This window comes from Nilaparvata lugens, chromosome 7 (genome assembly GCF_014356525.2).
Source record: "Nilaparvata lugens isolate BPH chromosome 7, ASM1435652v1, whole genome shotgun sequence".
In the NCBI taxonomy this organism is placed as follows: Eukaryota; Metazoa; Arthropoda; class Insecta; order Hemiptera; family Delphacidae; genus Nilaparvata; species Nilaparvata lugens.
In genome coordinates, this window is record NC_052510.1 from 33,521,001 (window position 1) to 33,538,342 (window position 17,342).

The following is a 17,342-nucleotide window of genomic DNA, read 5'->3' on the forward strand; positions in this document are numbered from 1 at the left end:
TGCACTCCTCACAAACGTTTTTAGAAACTTCTTAACTCTGGCTTCATTCAACTCTTCTAAATTCATTTTTAGAACTTTAAAAAGTAATAAAAAATATGAAATAAGTATTACTTCAAATTCCAATGTTAGTTAATTGTGAATAAAAAACATCGCAAAAAAGAAGCACATTCACTGGCGTGGGGGTCTGGTGACACCCCAGTCACTTTTATCACTCACAAAAACGCAGTGCAATGTTTACAAACAGGCGAAAACTGGTTTAGAGGGTGACTAATGAACCAACTTGAAGGTATTAAGGAGCTCAGCAGTGCAACCAACACAGGCCAGTCACCATCACAAAATTTACCTCTCTGGGGGTCTGTGAGCACCCCGCGCCAGTACTTAAGGGTTAACAAGAATGGAAATATGCTTATAACTCAGTAAACTAGTAGATCTGTGAACAGTAGACCTCGCGCTCAGTAAGTTACATTGACCTGTTGTTATGTTTTCTCCAAAATTAATAAATAATTTATCAATTTAAAATGTCTAGAAAAAATTCTAAATAAACCTAGAGCTTTCTGTCCTATCGTACCGTGACGTGTCGTCCGGGAATGTGAGTGTGAGCGCTGTTATCAGGTTTGGCTGCAACTGTCTACAACGTTGATGGAAAGATACATTTTCAAGATGTTCGATGTTTTTGGACGGGTAGTATTATAGTCTACTAGACAGCTGATTTATCTATATATATAAAAGCGTAATGGCACTCACTCACTGACTGACTGACTGACTGACTGACTCACTCACTCACTCACTCACTCGCATAACTAAAAATCTACCGGACCAAAAACGTTCAAATTTGGTAGGTATGTTCAGTTGGCCCTTTAGAGGCGCACTAAGAAATCTTTTGGCAATATTTTAACTCTAAGGGTTGTTTTTAAGGGTTTGAAGTTCGTCTTTTAGCATGTATATTCTTCTTCTCCCAATCTCTTAATTATAATTGAAATTTCCGTATCATATGTTACTATAGAGCTATAATCTAGATAGAGTACCTCTTCGAAACAGTTGTTAACTGGCAACTAAATTAATAATTTTGTCAGGTTGACATTAAGTTGAGTTGACTTTGTTAGGTTGGCACCAAGTTGAAGATTTAAATGCATTTATCGCGGAAAAATTGATTGGGCACTGCTACTTCAATCCTGGGAAAATTATATTTTACTAGCAGTCAGGCTCGCTTCGCTCGCCATATACGTTTAGCCAGCCGTTTAGTCTGGACCCCCGACTGGATTGTCCTAACATTTGATAAAAATGCCCAAATGAAAAATGCAGGCGAGCGAAGCGAGCCTGCTGATCTCATTCTCGGACGATCCAGTCGGGGGTCCAGGGGGCGGAGCCCCCTGGCTAGACGGATATGGCGAGCGAAGCGAGCCTGACGGCTAGTGATGAATAATTCTATAGTCTGATTTTCTCTTCCCTTGCCCTATTACCATAGGTAAGGAAAGTATTGCTTTCCGAAAAAAATTAAGGTACCCCAATTTCTAAATTTCTATAAGTTTCAAGGTCCCCTGAGTCCAAAAAAGTGATTTTTGGGTATTGGTCTGTATGTGTGTGTATGAGTGTGTGCGTCTGTGTACACGTTTTCTCATCTCCCAATTAAAGGAATGACTTGAAATTTGGAACTTAAGGTCCTTACACTATAAGGATCCGACACGAACAATTTCGGTCAAATGCAATTCAAGATGGCGGCTAAAATGGCTAAAATGGCGAAAATGTTGACAAAAACAGGGTTTTTCGCGATTTTCTCAAAAACGGCTTCAACGATTTTGATCAAATTCATACCTAAAATAGTAATTGATAAGCTCTATCAACTGCCATGAGTCCCATATCTGTAAAAATTTCAGGAGCTCCGCCCTAGATTTAGATTTTAGATTCCTAATTATCAGGTTTTATTCAAATTCCTAATTATATATAATTTAAACGAAACATTTCGAGTGGAAAAGATTGAGCATAAAAATCTCTCCAATTAATGTTCAGTAACATTTTCACCTAAAATTGAAAATAAGCTTGAAATTTGAGAAAATGTGATTATTCAATTGCAAACTGTTGGCATCTGTTGATTCTATTAAATCATTCACTATGAAGAGATAGCATATCTCGTGTGTATCCAGCGATATTGTCCTGTCACCAGCTGGCTCAGATCTTTGAATAGTAGACTTGAGATGCGCGGGAACACTAGCGTCAGGTGATCAATTTTCATAACGGCAAGGAAAGTTGTGTGAGTGCGCCACACCAGATTTTTACTCCAATATTGGCGATGAAGGATGCTCCTTTTCCTTTTATATTATCCTTGATATGCAAAATTTCCAAAAAACCTTGTATATACGTCAACGCGCAATTTAAAAAGGAACATACCTGTCAAATTTCATGAAAATCTATTACCATGTTTCGCCGTAAATGCACAACATATAAACATATAAACATTAAGAGAAATGCCGAACTGTCGACTTGAATCTTAGACCTCACTTCGCTCGGTTAATTAAGAATCTTTATACAAAATTTAAAACTAGTAGTTCTGTGAACAGTAGACCTCACGCAGTATTCTCATATATCCACAAGTACCTGATTGAAACTATAGACCTAATGGTAATACAGCAATATACTGGCTTCTCCACACATCTGTGTAATCACTTGTCAGCTGATTTATGATGAATAAATCTATAGTCTGATTTTTACTCTAATATTGGCGTATAAAGGAGGCTCCTTTCTCCTTTTATATTATCCTTGAAATGCAAAATTCCCAAAAACCTTGTATATACGTCGACGCGCAATTAAAAAAGGAACATACCTGTCAATTTTCATGAAAATCTATTACCGCGTTTCGCCGTAAATGCGCAACATATAAACATTTAAACATTAAGAGAAATGCCAAACCGTCGACTTGAATCTTAGACCTCACTTCGCTAGGTCAATTAATCAGTTGAGTTGTTGAGACAAGATGATGCGCCAAACATGTAGGCCTATCTAGTATCCCGTAGATGTATATATTCTTCTTCTATTTCTATACTATAATAGAAAAAGGGGATGTTTCACAGAGACAAGTTCTCACAGAGACAAGTAGTGTTTTTGAACGATATTAGTGTCACAGAGACAAGTTTCACAGGAGCAAGTATTTCTATAAATGGCAGTCTCACAGGAACAAGTTCCCACAGAGACAAGCAGTTTCATAGAGACAAGGTCTCCGTCCAAAGTAGTAGCGCTATAAATGGCAGTCTCACAGAAGCAAGTTCCCACTGGAACAAGGTGTTTCACAGAAGCAAGGTCAGTGTCATAGAGACAAGGTAGCGAATGAGGGAAGAAGTTAGGCGTGTTGCCTACATCTGAACTTGAAGGCACTCCATTATTTGTTCTAGTAAATTGAATGTCTGCTGTTTTTTAATCATGCAAGTATATGATTATGATTGAAGGAGTATCATATAATATAGGGATGGGTTGGTAACCTATTAGAATTAGATAGAAGATAACTTAAATAAATAAATAAATTGAGTTCTATGCAAATGTAATATATTTCTACCAAACTCCAAAATAACTATTCCAACATATCTAATATGTATATATTATATAACCTTCGACCCGAAAGAATAATCTATATGAATATGAAATGGAATATATAAAAGCCAAATAGCCTACCACTGACCTATTCATCACCGCTTCTAAAAAAACACATGGCCAAAATGGTTTTTCATTATAATTCCTTCTTTCGTAATAAATTGTTTATGCTTTTGTACTCATGAACGAAGCTCGGTCCCCGATATTATGATAATCATCTCTTCTTTTTCCGAGCTGCTTTATCGAATTGTAAATTCAAATTTATATAATATTAACTTCAGACAGTCACAGAGTAAAGCTGTGTCAACACTAATAGATTCTATAGATTCTATTAGATTGAACATAACTTATCATACACATGATGAACATATGTGTTTTTCATGTGCCGTTCAATCTATAATAATCTGTGAGGATTGAATTATTAACATTTTGTTAATAACTTTGGTGTAAACGCAGCTTTAGATGCCAAGATTTATCATGGCGTTCCGAGTTACGGATGATAATGTCAATGAAAAACTTCATTTTCCTCATGAAATCTTTCCCATAAAAAATTTAACAGATTGTTGTTCAACAAGCGTCTCTACATGTTACAAAATAAAAATCCCAATGAAAAACAAAAAGTGCCACTTGATAATTCCCAAATCATCTTTTTAATCGTAGCTCTGATTCAACTGAGCAATAACTTTCTGAACTTACTGAGTTAATAAAGTAACATTTAAAATTATCATAAGCGCAATGGGACTTGGGATTCCATCAATTCAGAATAAGTATTATACCGGTATTCATTTTTACAGGATTGAAGTAGTGCAACATTTAGATTAGCACACCAATAGATTTTATTTGTAGCGGAGTGAGTTCATTACTTTCATATCAAAGTTCTACTTTTTCCATTATGATATAGTATATTGACGACTACTGCAAAACAATGTCTGGTAGCCCTGGTAATGAAATGTAATGTAATGTATGGTTGATTGGAAGACTCCAACCAGCCTGATCAGATTTCTTAGTGGGGCCATTGGCAAACATTTTGAAAAAGCCCTGATATTATTACAATGACTTTATTCCTAGTAGATAGCATTTCTAGTAGATGGCTGAATATTCTCGTTACCACATTGCAAAGGATGTTCAGTGAGGTCTACTGTTATCTGGACTACTAGAGTATTGTAACTCCTAATGTCAGATTGAGTAAGAGCTTGAAATTTATTCCTATCTAGTGTACTCCATGTTCAATAATCTGCCTTTATCTTATATTAGAAGAAACTTGCCTCTGAATAAATTAAAAAACGCAATAAATGTAATTCTGAATGAAAATGCTTATTGTTCCGTAAATTAATTTTCAAATTGTTGAAAATGTGATATTCAGTGCTGTGAGTTTATAAATAGTTTATGTCTTTTTTCAATGTATGACTTAATTTATTCAATTGTACTGGGTGATGATAATTATGACTTGATAAGACTGATTTGATGAATGATTACACTATTCATAAGATGACTACTAAGATGTTATGAATTGAATTGCTCATTTATTGTATAACAGACTATAAGCTGAATTCTTTAGACAAGGCCTATTCGCCTAATCTACATCGAAATTTTTTGTATTTATTGGTCAATATATTTCTTATTCCCAGACGCCAGCTAAGAAAGGGGTTTCAATTTTCGTAGAATAAGCACGTAATTCAAAACTGTATGTTTTTCAAAAAATTTGTGATTTCAAATTCAAATTTCGTTTATCACACACATAGGATATACGAGAATTAAGAATTAATGAGAAAGTGTCCCGGAATAAGGTTTATGATTTTTGTTCTTCTGTATTTATACTAAGTGACATATTTAGAGAGAGAATGAGCGCAAAAAACACGATAATGGATGTCATTGGAGAGAAACAATTAAAATGGTATGGACACCTGCGCAGAATGAATGAAGGAAGACTTCCTTTGCAAGTATGGAATTGGGTACCAGCGAACAGAAATAGGCGTGGAAGACCGCGAAAGAAATGCGTATCCAGTGTCCACATTGAAATGGAGAGTAGAGGTCTCTTTGAAGGAGACTGGATAAATAAGGAAAGATGGTGATTGGGGTGCGAGAAGCGACACAACTGAAGTTGCAAAAACTCGCTATATATATACATATTTATCAGTGATGGCTCTTAAACTGTAGGTTTATTATTAAATAACGAGTTTGGAGCACCAGAAAGATGGGATTATATTTTATTATAATAAATATTCAAAATTACGTTTCCAACCCACAATTATTGTCTTATTGTCATGTCCTTAAAGTTACTGAAAACCATATCGTTTGGGACTAATCAAGGTTTATTTAGGGTGGTTTTAATTATTAGTTTATGTGTTACAAATGGTTCACCTAGATCTAGATGGCAATTGAAACATTATTGATCTAACTAAAGCATGATATTAGTGTCAAAGACAGAAATCTGCGTTTTAATTCATTATCATCTGAGAGAGAGAGAGAGTGAGAGAGAGAGAGAGAGAGAGTGAGTGAGCCCGAAGGAAAGGGTATGTGTAAGAGAGTGATGTGGTTGAGTGGGAGTGACAGAGTTCGATATATTATATGCTATATGGTGGGTGAGGAATAATAGTGTGTCCCTTACGCTACACTCACAGATATATATATATATATATATATATATATAGTAGTCTACATAAACCATATCCATAGATTTTGGAAGCGGCATGCTATCTTTTCAATCTTTTGAATCAGCATTATTATTATTGTCTAAGGTTGGTGAAAGAAGTTTTCTGCATTCCATAACAACAATCTGCAGACTGACGTCTCGGGTATTAGAACCAAAAGGCCTTGCTTTATAGAACTATAAATAGACTACTCATTCAGTATTACAATGCCTTGCTTCCATGAAACAAAGCAAATGTTTCCCGTTAGGTACTTCTGGAAAGCCCGGTCAATTTGTCATCGGTGGTGTACAGGTAGAACTACCCTGCTCATAGACTATGTTCACTGAAGCGTAAAACCAAAGTTAACCAAATGCTTCTATTTCTAAAAATTCTAGTGCCAGGTATAAAGTACTGCACTTTGGCGGCAGGAAATATTTAACATGTGTTTTCCATATTGTACCCTTCCTGGAAAAAATAGATTTTTGTTCAGTATTGTTTGCCTCCCCTCTACGAGGATGCTACCTGTGCGTTTGCGTTGCGAGTTCAATAGTTGACAAAACACATTCAGTCGACATGGAATTGGTCAAGGAAATCGTAACGCTCCGCAATACTACATTATATCATATTGACGATGGATTTTTCTATCGGGTGACCTCCAGCGACCAAACGCGTATCTATTTAAAATGTAATGTACGCGAGTGTGCAAGTCGCGCCTCAATGCCACTTCGTATGGCAAATGGAACTTTTGATAGTTTTCTTATCACTATTAATCATAATCATCTTCCCAACCCAACGTGCATATTGCAACGTTGTTCCAGGGAAACAACAGAGCCACGAGACATCTTTGATGAAGAGTGTGCCAAGTAAGTACCCACATCATCATTATAGCCCAGTCAATGAAGGTCCAAAAAAGCAGTTTCGATCCGAAAATTAGATAAAAGCTGAATTTCCCACCATCGATAGAACCCTCCCAGAGGGTCATTCTCCCAAAAGTCCCAAAAAATCCCCTTGGAGCTTTCCGCCCCAACACCCTAAAACATGAAAAATGCAGGTAAACACGGGAAATCAATTATCTCTGTACCCATTGATCGGAAACCGCATTATTAGTTATATACTACATTATTAGTTATATTCATTTTTTCAATAAAATTTACAGTTTTCTTGATAAAATAATATATATGTAAAAATTGAGGGGGTTTGTGATTTGATTTTTTTGTTTTCTCCGATTAACCTCGAAACAAGTAGTTTTGAAGAAAAATGAGCCAAATATTAATGTAGCCACTCTCATTGCAAATCCATTGATGTATATTGTTATGTATTTGCGAATCAATTTGACGCTGTGGAAGGGGAAACAGTCGACGCGGAAAGGCGCGGCTGACTCTCTTAGCCATAGTAAACAGCAAACTGGAAATCAATTATCTCTGTAACCATTAATCGGAAAAAATCTATCATATGTCATTCGATCCGTTACATTATGGACTAAAATATTAGTCGTATTCATTTCCTCAATAAATCAAACAGTTTCCTTGATAAAATAATATATATATGTGAAAATTTGGGGGTTTTTCGATTTGATTTTTGATTTCTCCGATTAACTTCGAAGCAAATAATCTAAAGAAAATTGGACAAATAATTAATGTAGCCACATTCATTGCGAATCCATTGATGTATATTGTTATTCATTTGCGATTCGATTTGACGCTGTGGAAGGGGAAACAGTCGACGCGTTATGGCGTGGCTGACTCTCTTCACCATAGTAAACAGTAAAAATACAGTAGTAGGCCTACTGCTTTCTAAGTTGCATCTTATTCGCAATATGGCGCTCGAAACAATCAATTTTGTCTATTGTTTTGACATGCGATGAAACTAATTTTTCACATTTTAATTCTCTAAATTCTCTAAAATCATTTTGTTGTAATAGATGTGCTAAATCATGCATTCTATGACAGACAAAGATATTGTTTGCAACCGATAAAATATTCATACTATCACATAATATAATACATATTTAAAATATGTGTGTATTATCATAATTCTATGCTGAAATTTATCATAAGCTATGTCAAAAACTGAGATAAATCATAGATTACAATAGTGTTAACAGTGGCAATTTCCTGAAAAATCAAAGCGTGCAGTGTTTGCTGATTTCTACAGTTAATATTCTTCAAGCCAGGCTGATGATATACCTTCAGTTTAGCTAAATATATATGACGGCTGAGGCATAAAAAAATTATACATTGGGCTTGTTGAGTCGAAACTTTCTATGATTATCTCTGTAAAGTAGCTTACTAGTTGAATCTAGATTATTTAGACAGTCCAATATGAAAATTCAGTAGATTCTAAAGATGAAAGCCATGCAAACATACAAATTAAGGAAGAGTAAGCATGCATAAAAGGTAGGAAAATCATGAAAGTGTTTCACATTATTAACCACAAAGTACCCTACCGTATAATACGATTAATTGAAAGACGATTCATCATCTTCTATTATTTTTGTTAACATATCGATTTTTCACCTCCACTCGCATCTTGTCATTCACTATACAAGGTTGGCAGAAGCTTTTCTTTATGTCGATTAATGTTTATTGAAATTGATTTTGATTAGGGCACCAAAAGAATAGATCATTTTCTATTTTAAACATTCAAATTGAATCTATTGAACATGATTTCTTATGACTTAGCATTCACAGATTTAGTTGGGTGAAGCTATTTGAAAAATGTAACTGATTATCAATTCCATGGTTTTTATACCATTCTAGTTCATTGTGATCATTGAAGGGTTGAAGTGATGAGTTAGTTCAAGTGAATTCTAGTACACAAGTATATTGTGCTTATGATGGGCTCTTCTTTATTTTCTATCGATGTTTTGCTCCAGTAGAGAAAATTTAAAATGTTGGTTTTACATTTTATAAGCTTTATAAATAATATAAATTTGATAAGTCCAATATTAAATTAATCGATGTTGACTTTCATTGTATCGCTTTGTATCAATGTTACTTGCACTGTTTGCAATTCATCACTATTCTCTCAAGAATTAGTTTTTTATGAATTTCATGATCTGAAAATTGAAATTCAAATGCTATTTGGATGACGTTCACATTCCACTGGTTTTTTTTCAATAAGTGTTACGTTGAAGAGTGAGGCAATTCAATCCATTTGGAAGTAAAAGGAAATCACAGTGCGATTTGAACAGTGGATAGTAACTTTGAAATTCAGTTGCTCAATTCATTACGGCTTGATACTATCATTATTTTATAATTATAGTTGATCAGAATATGGATTGTCTATAATGTTTATATTTCAGTTTGACCAATCTTCTATCACAGTCTCGCTTTCATTCATAAGCATGATAATCCTAAATACGTTGGTTACCTTAAAGATGTAGCTTATCCTACGTCGAACAATGTACAATATAAACAATTTTCATTAAATTATGATAATCATTGGAATTTCTGCCTGTGATTGAGAAAAAATCATTTTATGAGCCTTGAAATTCATACCTAGGAAAAGTTTCATTATTACTAGAAATTTTGTTATTTTTACTATTTATTATAGGTACTGTACATTGATTTTTGTGGTTATGGAGATCAACTAGTTTATTCTGAATCAGGATAAGGATAAATAGGGAAATTGTGAGATGGGGATAACATCCATAGTTACATAGCATCAATTTGAAAGCTCTGATAATAATGATTTGAACGGAACTGCGATTCTGGCTTGGTATTGCCTCTTCATGTTCAGTGAGAATAGTAAGCTTCAGAATAATTCGTTCTCACTATATGTGATAATATTGGTAACATTTGTTAATATTTGAACCGAATGTGCAACAAATTAATCTACTTTCAGATTGAAAACTTTTTTGTTCACGTGATCTGATGATATTCATTCCATTATCAAGTGTTTAAATTATAAAGAGTGATGAAACAAGTTAAAACACAAGAAAAGCTACGAAAATAAATTTTGAATCTTCATTTTTCACAAAATAAGGATAAGATGAAGAGTCGGACACATAATATATCATGAAACTTCGTTGAAAAACATCAATATCTGAAACTAGAGTTATCAAATTGTGTTACCTCTGACTCGTATGGAGAAGGCACACTTCAAATTAATATAATAAATTCTGTGAGAAAACAACGAAATCCTGATTTTTATCATGAGCATGGTTAAATTAAGAAAATTGTAATATTTTTTAAGAGTATTGAAAAGTGAAAATCTATATACAGCGCATGTCAAAACAATAGACAAAATTGATTGTTTCGAGTGCCATACTGTATTATTCTGTTTACTATGGTGAAGGGAGTCAGCCGCGTTGGCTGTTTCCCCTTCCACAGCGTCAACTTGAATCGCAAATGCATAACAATATACATCAATGGATTCGCAATGAATGTAGCTACCATAATTATTCGTCACATTGTTCTTTAAAACTACTTGATTCGAAGTTAATAGGAGAAAACAAAAAAATCAAATCGAAAAACCCCTAAATTTTTACATTATATTATTTTATTAAGGAAACTGTTCGATTTATTGAAAAAATGAACTCGATTATTATTGTAGTCCTTAATTTAACGAATCGAATGGCATATGATAGATTTTTTTTCGATTAATGGTTACAGAGATAATTGATTTCCAGTTTGCTGTTTTACTATGGCTAAGAGAGTCAGCCGCGCCGTTCCGCGTCGACTGTTCCCCCTTCCACGGCGTCAAATCGAATCGCAAATACATAACAGTATACATCAATAGATTTGCAATAAGAGTGGCTACATTAATTATTTGACTCATTTTCCTTTAAAACTACTTGCTTCGGAGTTAATCGAAGAAAACAAAAAAATCAAATCGCAAACCCCCTAAATTTTTACATATATATTATTTTATCAAGAAAACTGTTCATTTTATTGAAAAAATGAATGAAACTAATATTGTAGTCCATAATGTAACAAATCGAATGGCATATAATATAGCTGTTTCCGATCAATGGGTACCGAGATAATTGATTTTCCGTGATTACCTGCGTTTTTCAACTTTGAGGGGTGCTAGGGGGGAAAGCTCCAAGAAGATTTCTTGGGACTTTTGGGAGAATGACCCTCTGGGAGGGTTCTATCGATGGTAGAAGATTCAGCTTTTATTTAATTTTCGGATCGAAAAAACCTTTATTGACTGGGCTATTATTTTCAAGTTCAAGTACGTATATGGAGTATTATATAAAATCTGACCGCATGTAATATACACTTATCATTAACATTTATAATAATCTCCATCAGAAGTTAAGTAATTCTTATTGTCCCAGTGAAATACGTTCCCTTAAAGTTTCTATTCCCTTCATATCTATTCTTCGATGAATATCACAAGGAATCATATTAATAAAAATCTAGTGCTTGATTTGATGTAATTCTTTCGATGTGATGTAAGCTTTTGAGAAATAATTTGTAATTGTTAAAATGAATCGAGTCCAATTAATCACATTTTATAAAGTTCTAATTTAAATGGGTAGATATAGTTAACATAAAAGCGCAGAGTGACTGGGTGGAAACGTCAAATTTTTTATTGTTCAACATACACACACATGATTTACATACATATAAAAACAAAATGATACACATTTTTTTCAGAACAATAATGCTCAAGGTAAAAACCTGTGAGGGGAGAAAAATCTAAATTTTCACATGAAAACGTCACTCGAGAATAATTATATCACCCGGCCTCACAACAGAGAGTCTTAGAGTCCTTGACTTAGAATAGTTAATCTCACAGTTGTACAGTCAGTGTGAGTGAGATTTTCTGCACACATCATGCGTGAATACGCCGGATGGATCGACTCGTATTATTTGAGAATGGTGATAATGATGAGGAAACATGATTCTGTTAAAAGGAATAGTCTCCATCTCCATTATGTTCTTAGGGATTTACTTGTGATCATGTTTCTATAATTTTATCAATTCGAAGATCAGCCTTCAAAAATTTAGGTCAACTTATACATTTCAACTCACGTTGCTACACGTTTCAATTTAGCAAAAGGACAGAGGGGATTAGTATTATTATTCTCTAGAGCCCTGGAAATATCTCTGTTATTGTTCTTGGTACCTTATACAAAAGGGACTCCATAATACAAAAACAAATCAGTCCTTGCCGGACAAAGCTAGAGGAAGAAGAAAAAGAAGAAGAAGAAGAAGAAGAAGAAGAAGAAGAAGGAGAAGATGACAGGAGGAGAAGAAGAACAAGCGAGAAGAAGAAGAAGATAATAGAAAAAGGAGACAGAAGAATAAGGAAGAAGAGGAAGAAGATGAACAATAATAAGAAGAAAAAATATAGATAGGAGAAGATTATAACCGTTGAGTACACTATTTTATCTATAACCACTCTTTTGACGAATTGAAAACTTATAAATTACTGGTGGTACTCCCATACAGTAACAGTCAGGGGTGTATTCAAATACCGTTGGATAACATCTTTCCAATATTGTTCCATTCATCTAGAAGTATATAATCTGTTCTTTCTTACATTGATATCACTTATGTATAAGTTATTGCAGAATCAAAATTATTTTAAATTGACTGAACAATTAAAAGTCACATTGAAATAGTTATTTTGGAGTTTGGTAGAAATAATACATTTACATGGAACTCAATTTATTCATTAAAGGCAATCTACATAATTCTAATAGGTTCTGATAACACATAATGATAAAATAGGCGTTCAATGAATTAATGAAGCCTAACAACTTGAAATATATTTCAAATTATTTAAGATTAAATTGATTCTACCTCGGTGCAAGTCAGCTTTACATTTGTACATGTATCATTGTATTGAATTATTAAATATTTGATGATTTTGGTAAAACAACATTTTAATCCTGGACTAGTAGTTCTATGAACAGTAGACCTCGCGCAGTTATAAAGCACAGCCTCGTCTCATACTGTCCATAAGAGTAAATCCTGTTTGTATGTTGTGTCGGCAAGATGTCGGTGTGAAAACAGCTAATGGCTGTTGGGGTTAGTGTATCAAAAATATGCTAACATCAAAATCTAATCTCCTCCAACTTACTGGCAACAGGTCAGACCGAGTTGAAAGCAGCAGATAAAGGTCGAGAGAAAATACTATCTTATCTTTCCGTTATTAATTGCATGCGTCATTGCATGCAATGAATAGTCAACACGACAGCTGATTTTTTACTAAGTTACATTGATATATTAATTGCATGCGTTATTGCATGCAATTAGAAATCCACTCAACAGCTGAATTATTATGGATGATTCTATTCTGATTTTTACTGTAATATTGGCGTTCGAAGGAGACTTTACCTATTGTATTAACCTTAAAATGCAAAATTTTCAAAAAACCTTGTATATACGTCGAGGCACAATTTAAAAAGAAATATACCTGTCAAATTTCATGGTAATCTATTGCTGCGTTTCACCGTAATTGCGGAACATATAAACATAAAGAGAAATGCAAAGCCGTCGACTTGAATCTTAGAACTCATTTCGCTCGGTCAATAAATCGAAATTTTAAGAAACCACAAATATCCTGGATGAAAAGGGGAATCAATTGTTATGTATAGATTTGAATCTGAATGTCTAGGATCCACTAAACAGTCTACTAAATTCATCATTTTTTCTCCACAGGAGAAACGTTTAAAGCTGACATCAAATGATGTCACCACATTATTAACATAATGTAAATTATATATTTATATATTTATATATGTATGTCACGTGGATTGAAGGAGCGTTGTTTGTGACGTTGTTTGTTGATTGAAGGAAGATTCTATTTTACTATTTAAATAAATCATAATGTAATTTACTTATCCACTTCGAGATTTACATAGTGATAGTAGGAAATGAAATGTATAGCAAACACTTCAGTTGCTATGTAGGCCTACTGTATTGTATTCTGTAGTGTCTTATTTTTTACTAAAGTGATGAAGTATCAGAAAATACTATCATTCAGCATTGTTATGTATTATTTTCAATGTCATTTTTTCTCTTTCTTTTCAATAATTTAAAATTTGTTATTATTTCAAATAGTAGATAACTTAACTATTGTTTGTTTTTAATCATATTATTTGTATTTATTTCTTCTTATTGTTATAATACTTGATAGAGAGTTGAGTGTAAGAGAGGGTCGACTGCGCTCTAACTTCGCTTTCTAAGAAAAATAAAGGCAGTCATTCTATTCTATTCATGTCACCATAACATATATGTATATGTATTAAAAAACAGACGCTTTCTAAGAAAAATAAAGGCAGTCATTCTATTCTATTCATGTCACCATAATATATATGTATATATATTAAAAAACAGATGACATCCAATTATTAGAGCAAATGGAATGCCTTCATCTTCATGTGTAGGCAACACACCACACCAACCTTGTTCCTGTGAGACTGAACTTGTCTCTGTGAGACTACACTTGTTCGAATGGGACTCTACCCCTCTTCTTGTTCCACTGACACTACTTGTTCCAGTGAGACAGACCTTGTCTCTGTGAGACTCACCTTGTCTCTGTGAGACTCACCTTGTCTCTGTGAGACTCACCTTGTCTCTGTGGGAACTTGTTCCTGTGAGACTGCCATTTATAAAACTACTTGTTCCTATGAAACTTGTCTCTGTGACACTAATATCGTTCAAAAACACTACTTGTCTCTGTGAGAACTTGTCTCTGTGACCCATAGAAAATTATAAAGGATAGAATTGGCTTATTCCATCCTTTATAATTATGTAGTATATATATATATATATATATATGCGTCATATATATATATATATATATATAGCAGAAGAATGTTGAGATAGAGGAAGAATAATAAGATAGAAGATAAAACTGTTGACTAGACTATTTTATCTACGACCACTCTCAAAGTATAAAAAACTGAGAACATGACGAGTTGAAAATTTCATAAACTGAAAACTTAACAGACTGTGATTTTAAAGGACTGGAAATAGGCCCATAACCAGCCTTGGTGATTGGTGCTGAATTGAGAATCTACATCCAAAATGTCAAGTTAATCAGTCCAAGTCAGTTCAGACGCGATGATGCGTCATTCCTATCACCTACACGTATAAGCCGATTCTTCCCTTTATTATAGATTACAAACTTACTTGGTATTTAAAGCATTTCATGGAATGGCACACAATAAAGATGTTTGTAAAGAAAGTAATATGTAACAGACGATACTAGCAGCGTATTGAAAAAGTATAGATTACTCTGAATTTAGGAAGCACAACAATTGTTAGTTCATTTATTTTAATATAACTCGTTAAATTTATTAAGAGCCATCTCATCTTACCCTACTTAGATCATTCTAAATGGCAGTATAAAATTTCAGGTTCATATTCTAAAGGGTGTTGATGAAGACAGGGAGGTTCTGCGAAGAGCGTCAGATGACTGGTTTCTGCTTTTCACGTCATCACCGCTTGGTAAACTCGAAAAAATACATATTTGGATCGATTTTAGCGGCTCTAATCCATCTTGGTGAGTTCTTCGAAAAACTTCGTTTGGAAATTAAGAAAATGTCTATGTGAATAGAAAATGCCTATTTCATCCACTCAATTATGAAATTACTAATTAGGTATAAATAAGAATGAATGTTAGATAGCCTGAATGATACAATGAGTCGAATATTACTCAGCCAATAATTGAACACCAATTTATAGTTTGAATAGTAGTAAATTACCATAGTTGTGAGTTTAATTTTTTCCAATAAAATGCTTGTGTGGGTTACGAGATGAGCGAACTCGGACAAACAACTATGTGTTTGCTGGGATTCGAACCCAGCTATTCAATTCCACATCATACAAATAATACAAAACAATGCACGATCGTAAATTCCTACATTTTTTTTCAAGCAGGTAGTAAAAGTTATGGCGTAATAGAATTTGGAAACTATTTTAATTCATTTATTAAATCCGTTATTATTAATATTCGAATATTGGAAAAATACGGTTTTAATAAATGAATAAAAATAGTTTCCAAATTCTATTCAGCCATAACGTTTACTACCTACTTAAAAGAAAAATGTAGGAATTTGTGTGTTTTGTAACAACATATGAATAGGCGGGCCTAGTGGCCTACCTATTCCTAAGGTGCTTACGGTATATTATATCAGTCTCTCATCTAGCCTACTGTATATATAGATAATTTATTGCATAAAGTAAGACGTCGTTACCGATTGGCCTATTATTGTATTTGTATGTGAATATTGTATTACAGTCGTAATACCAGATTTACTCAACTTCTGTTGTGTTCTTGGCAATTCATTTCACTCCTAAGTAATAAATGTAAATGCTTGAGAATAAAATACAGTACTTGATTTTTCTCCGCAAAACATTTCTCACCAGTGGAAGAAATAATTTTGTCAATATCAAAAAGGTTCAGTAAATAACACAATTCCAAACTTGTTGGCGCTTTTTTCAACAGGTATTGCAGTAAAATAGTGATAATTGATGTTGCCAATGGTGATGAGTACATATTCATGGTGGGCAAATGGTTAACAATACTGACAAACAACGGTGAACTAGAGTTACTTTGGAACTGTGCTCCCAGTGAAAAGACAAGGAAGCGAGCAGAATTAGCTCAGTTCAATACAATTTATGGATTCAGAGAGGGTCATGCATGGTCTGCTGTCTTCAATCGGTGAGTTCAATATGTATCTGCTATCTATCTAATTACCTAACGATATTCAAGTGAATAATTGAACTGAATGACATATACATTGTTAATAGGAAATGACATTGGGTAATACGGCAAGGCAGAACATCCATAAGGATCTCTCTGCCGATAAAAGCCATATGAATAAATAATAATTATTAACAACAGTATTTGTAGAGTTAGATTTAATAAATAAGCCCATATTAGCTTTATCCAAGGAGATGATATATTTTCTCTTTCTCTTCCTATTTCTTAGAGATGATATATTTTATTCCTGTGAATCCTCTCACTAAGAGTATTAATGAGATACTGCAAGTATTAAACATTTCAAGCCAAATTAAGATCTAACTGTTTCTATGAAGTTATGAAAATATATTCATTCGAGAAGGTTGTTCAATAAAAAAATATTGACCGTGTCAAAATAATCAGTGATTCAAGTACCGTATTCATTACAACTAACAAAGAATTGTTTGTCTTTTCAGTAAA

At 33.6% G+C, this 17,342-nt stretch overlaps 1 protein-coding gene across 1 annotated transcript in view; it reads left to right on the forward strand.

Moving 5' to 3' along the window:
* The window catches only part of LOC111056057 (polycystic kidney disease protein 1-like 2), a 127,479-nt gene that overhangs the window by 3,602 nt on the left and 106,535 nt on the right, over positions 1-17,342 (forward strand). The window contains exons 5-6 of the mRNA XM_039432581.1: positions 15,535-15,680; positions 16,626-16,841. Coding sequence (XP_039288515.1) covers positions 15,535-15,680; positions 16,626-16,841 — 362 coding nt within the window. The remainder of the gene's footprint in view (positions 1-15,534; positions 15,681-16,625; positions 16,842-17,342) is intronic.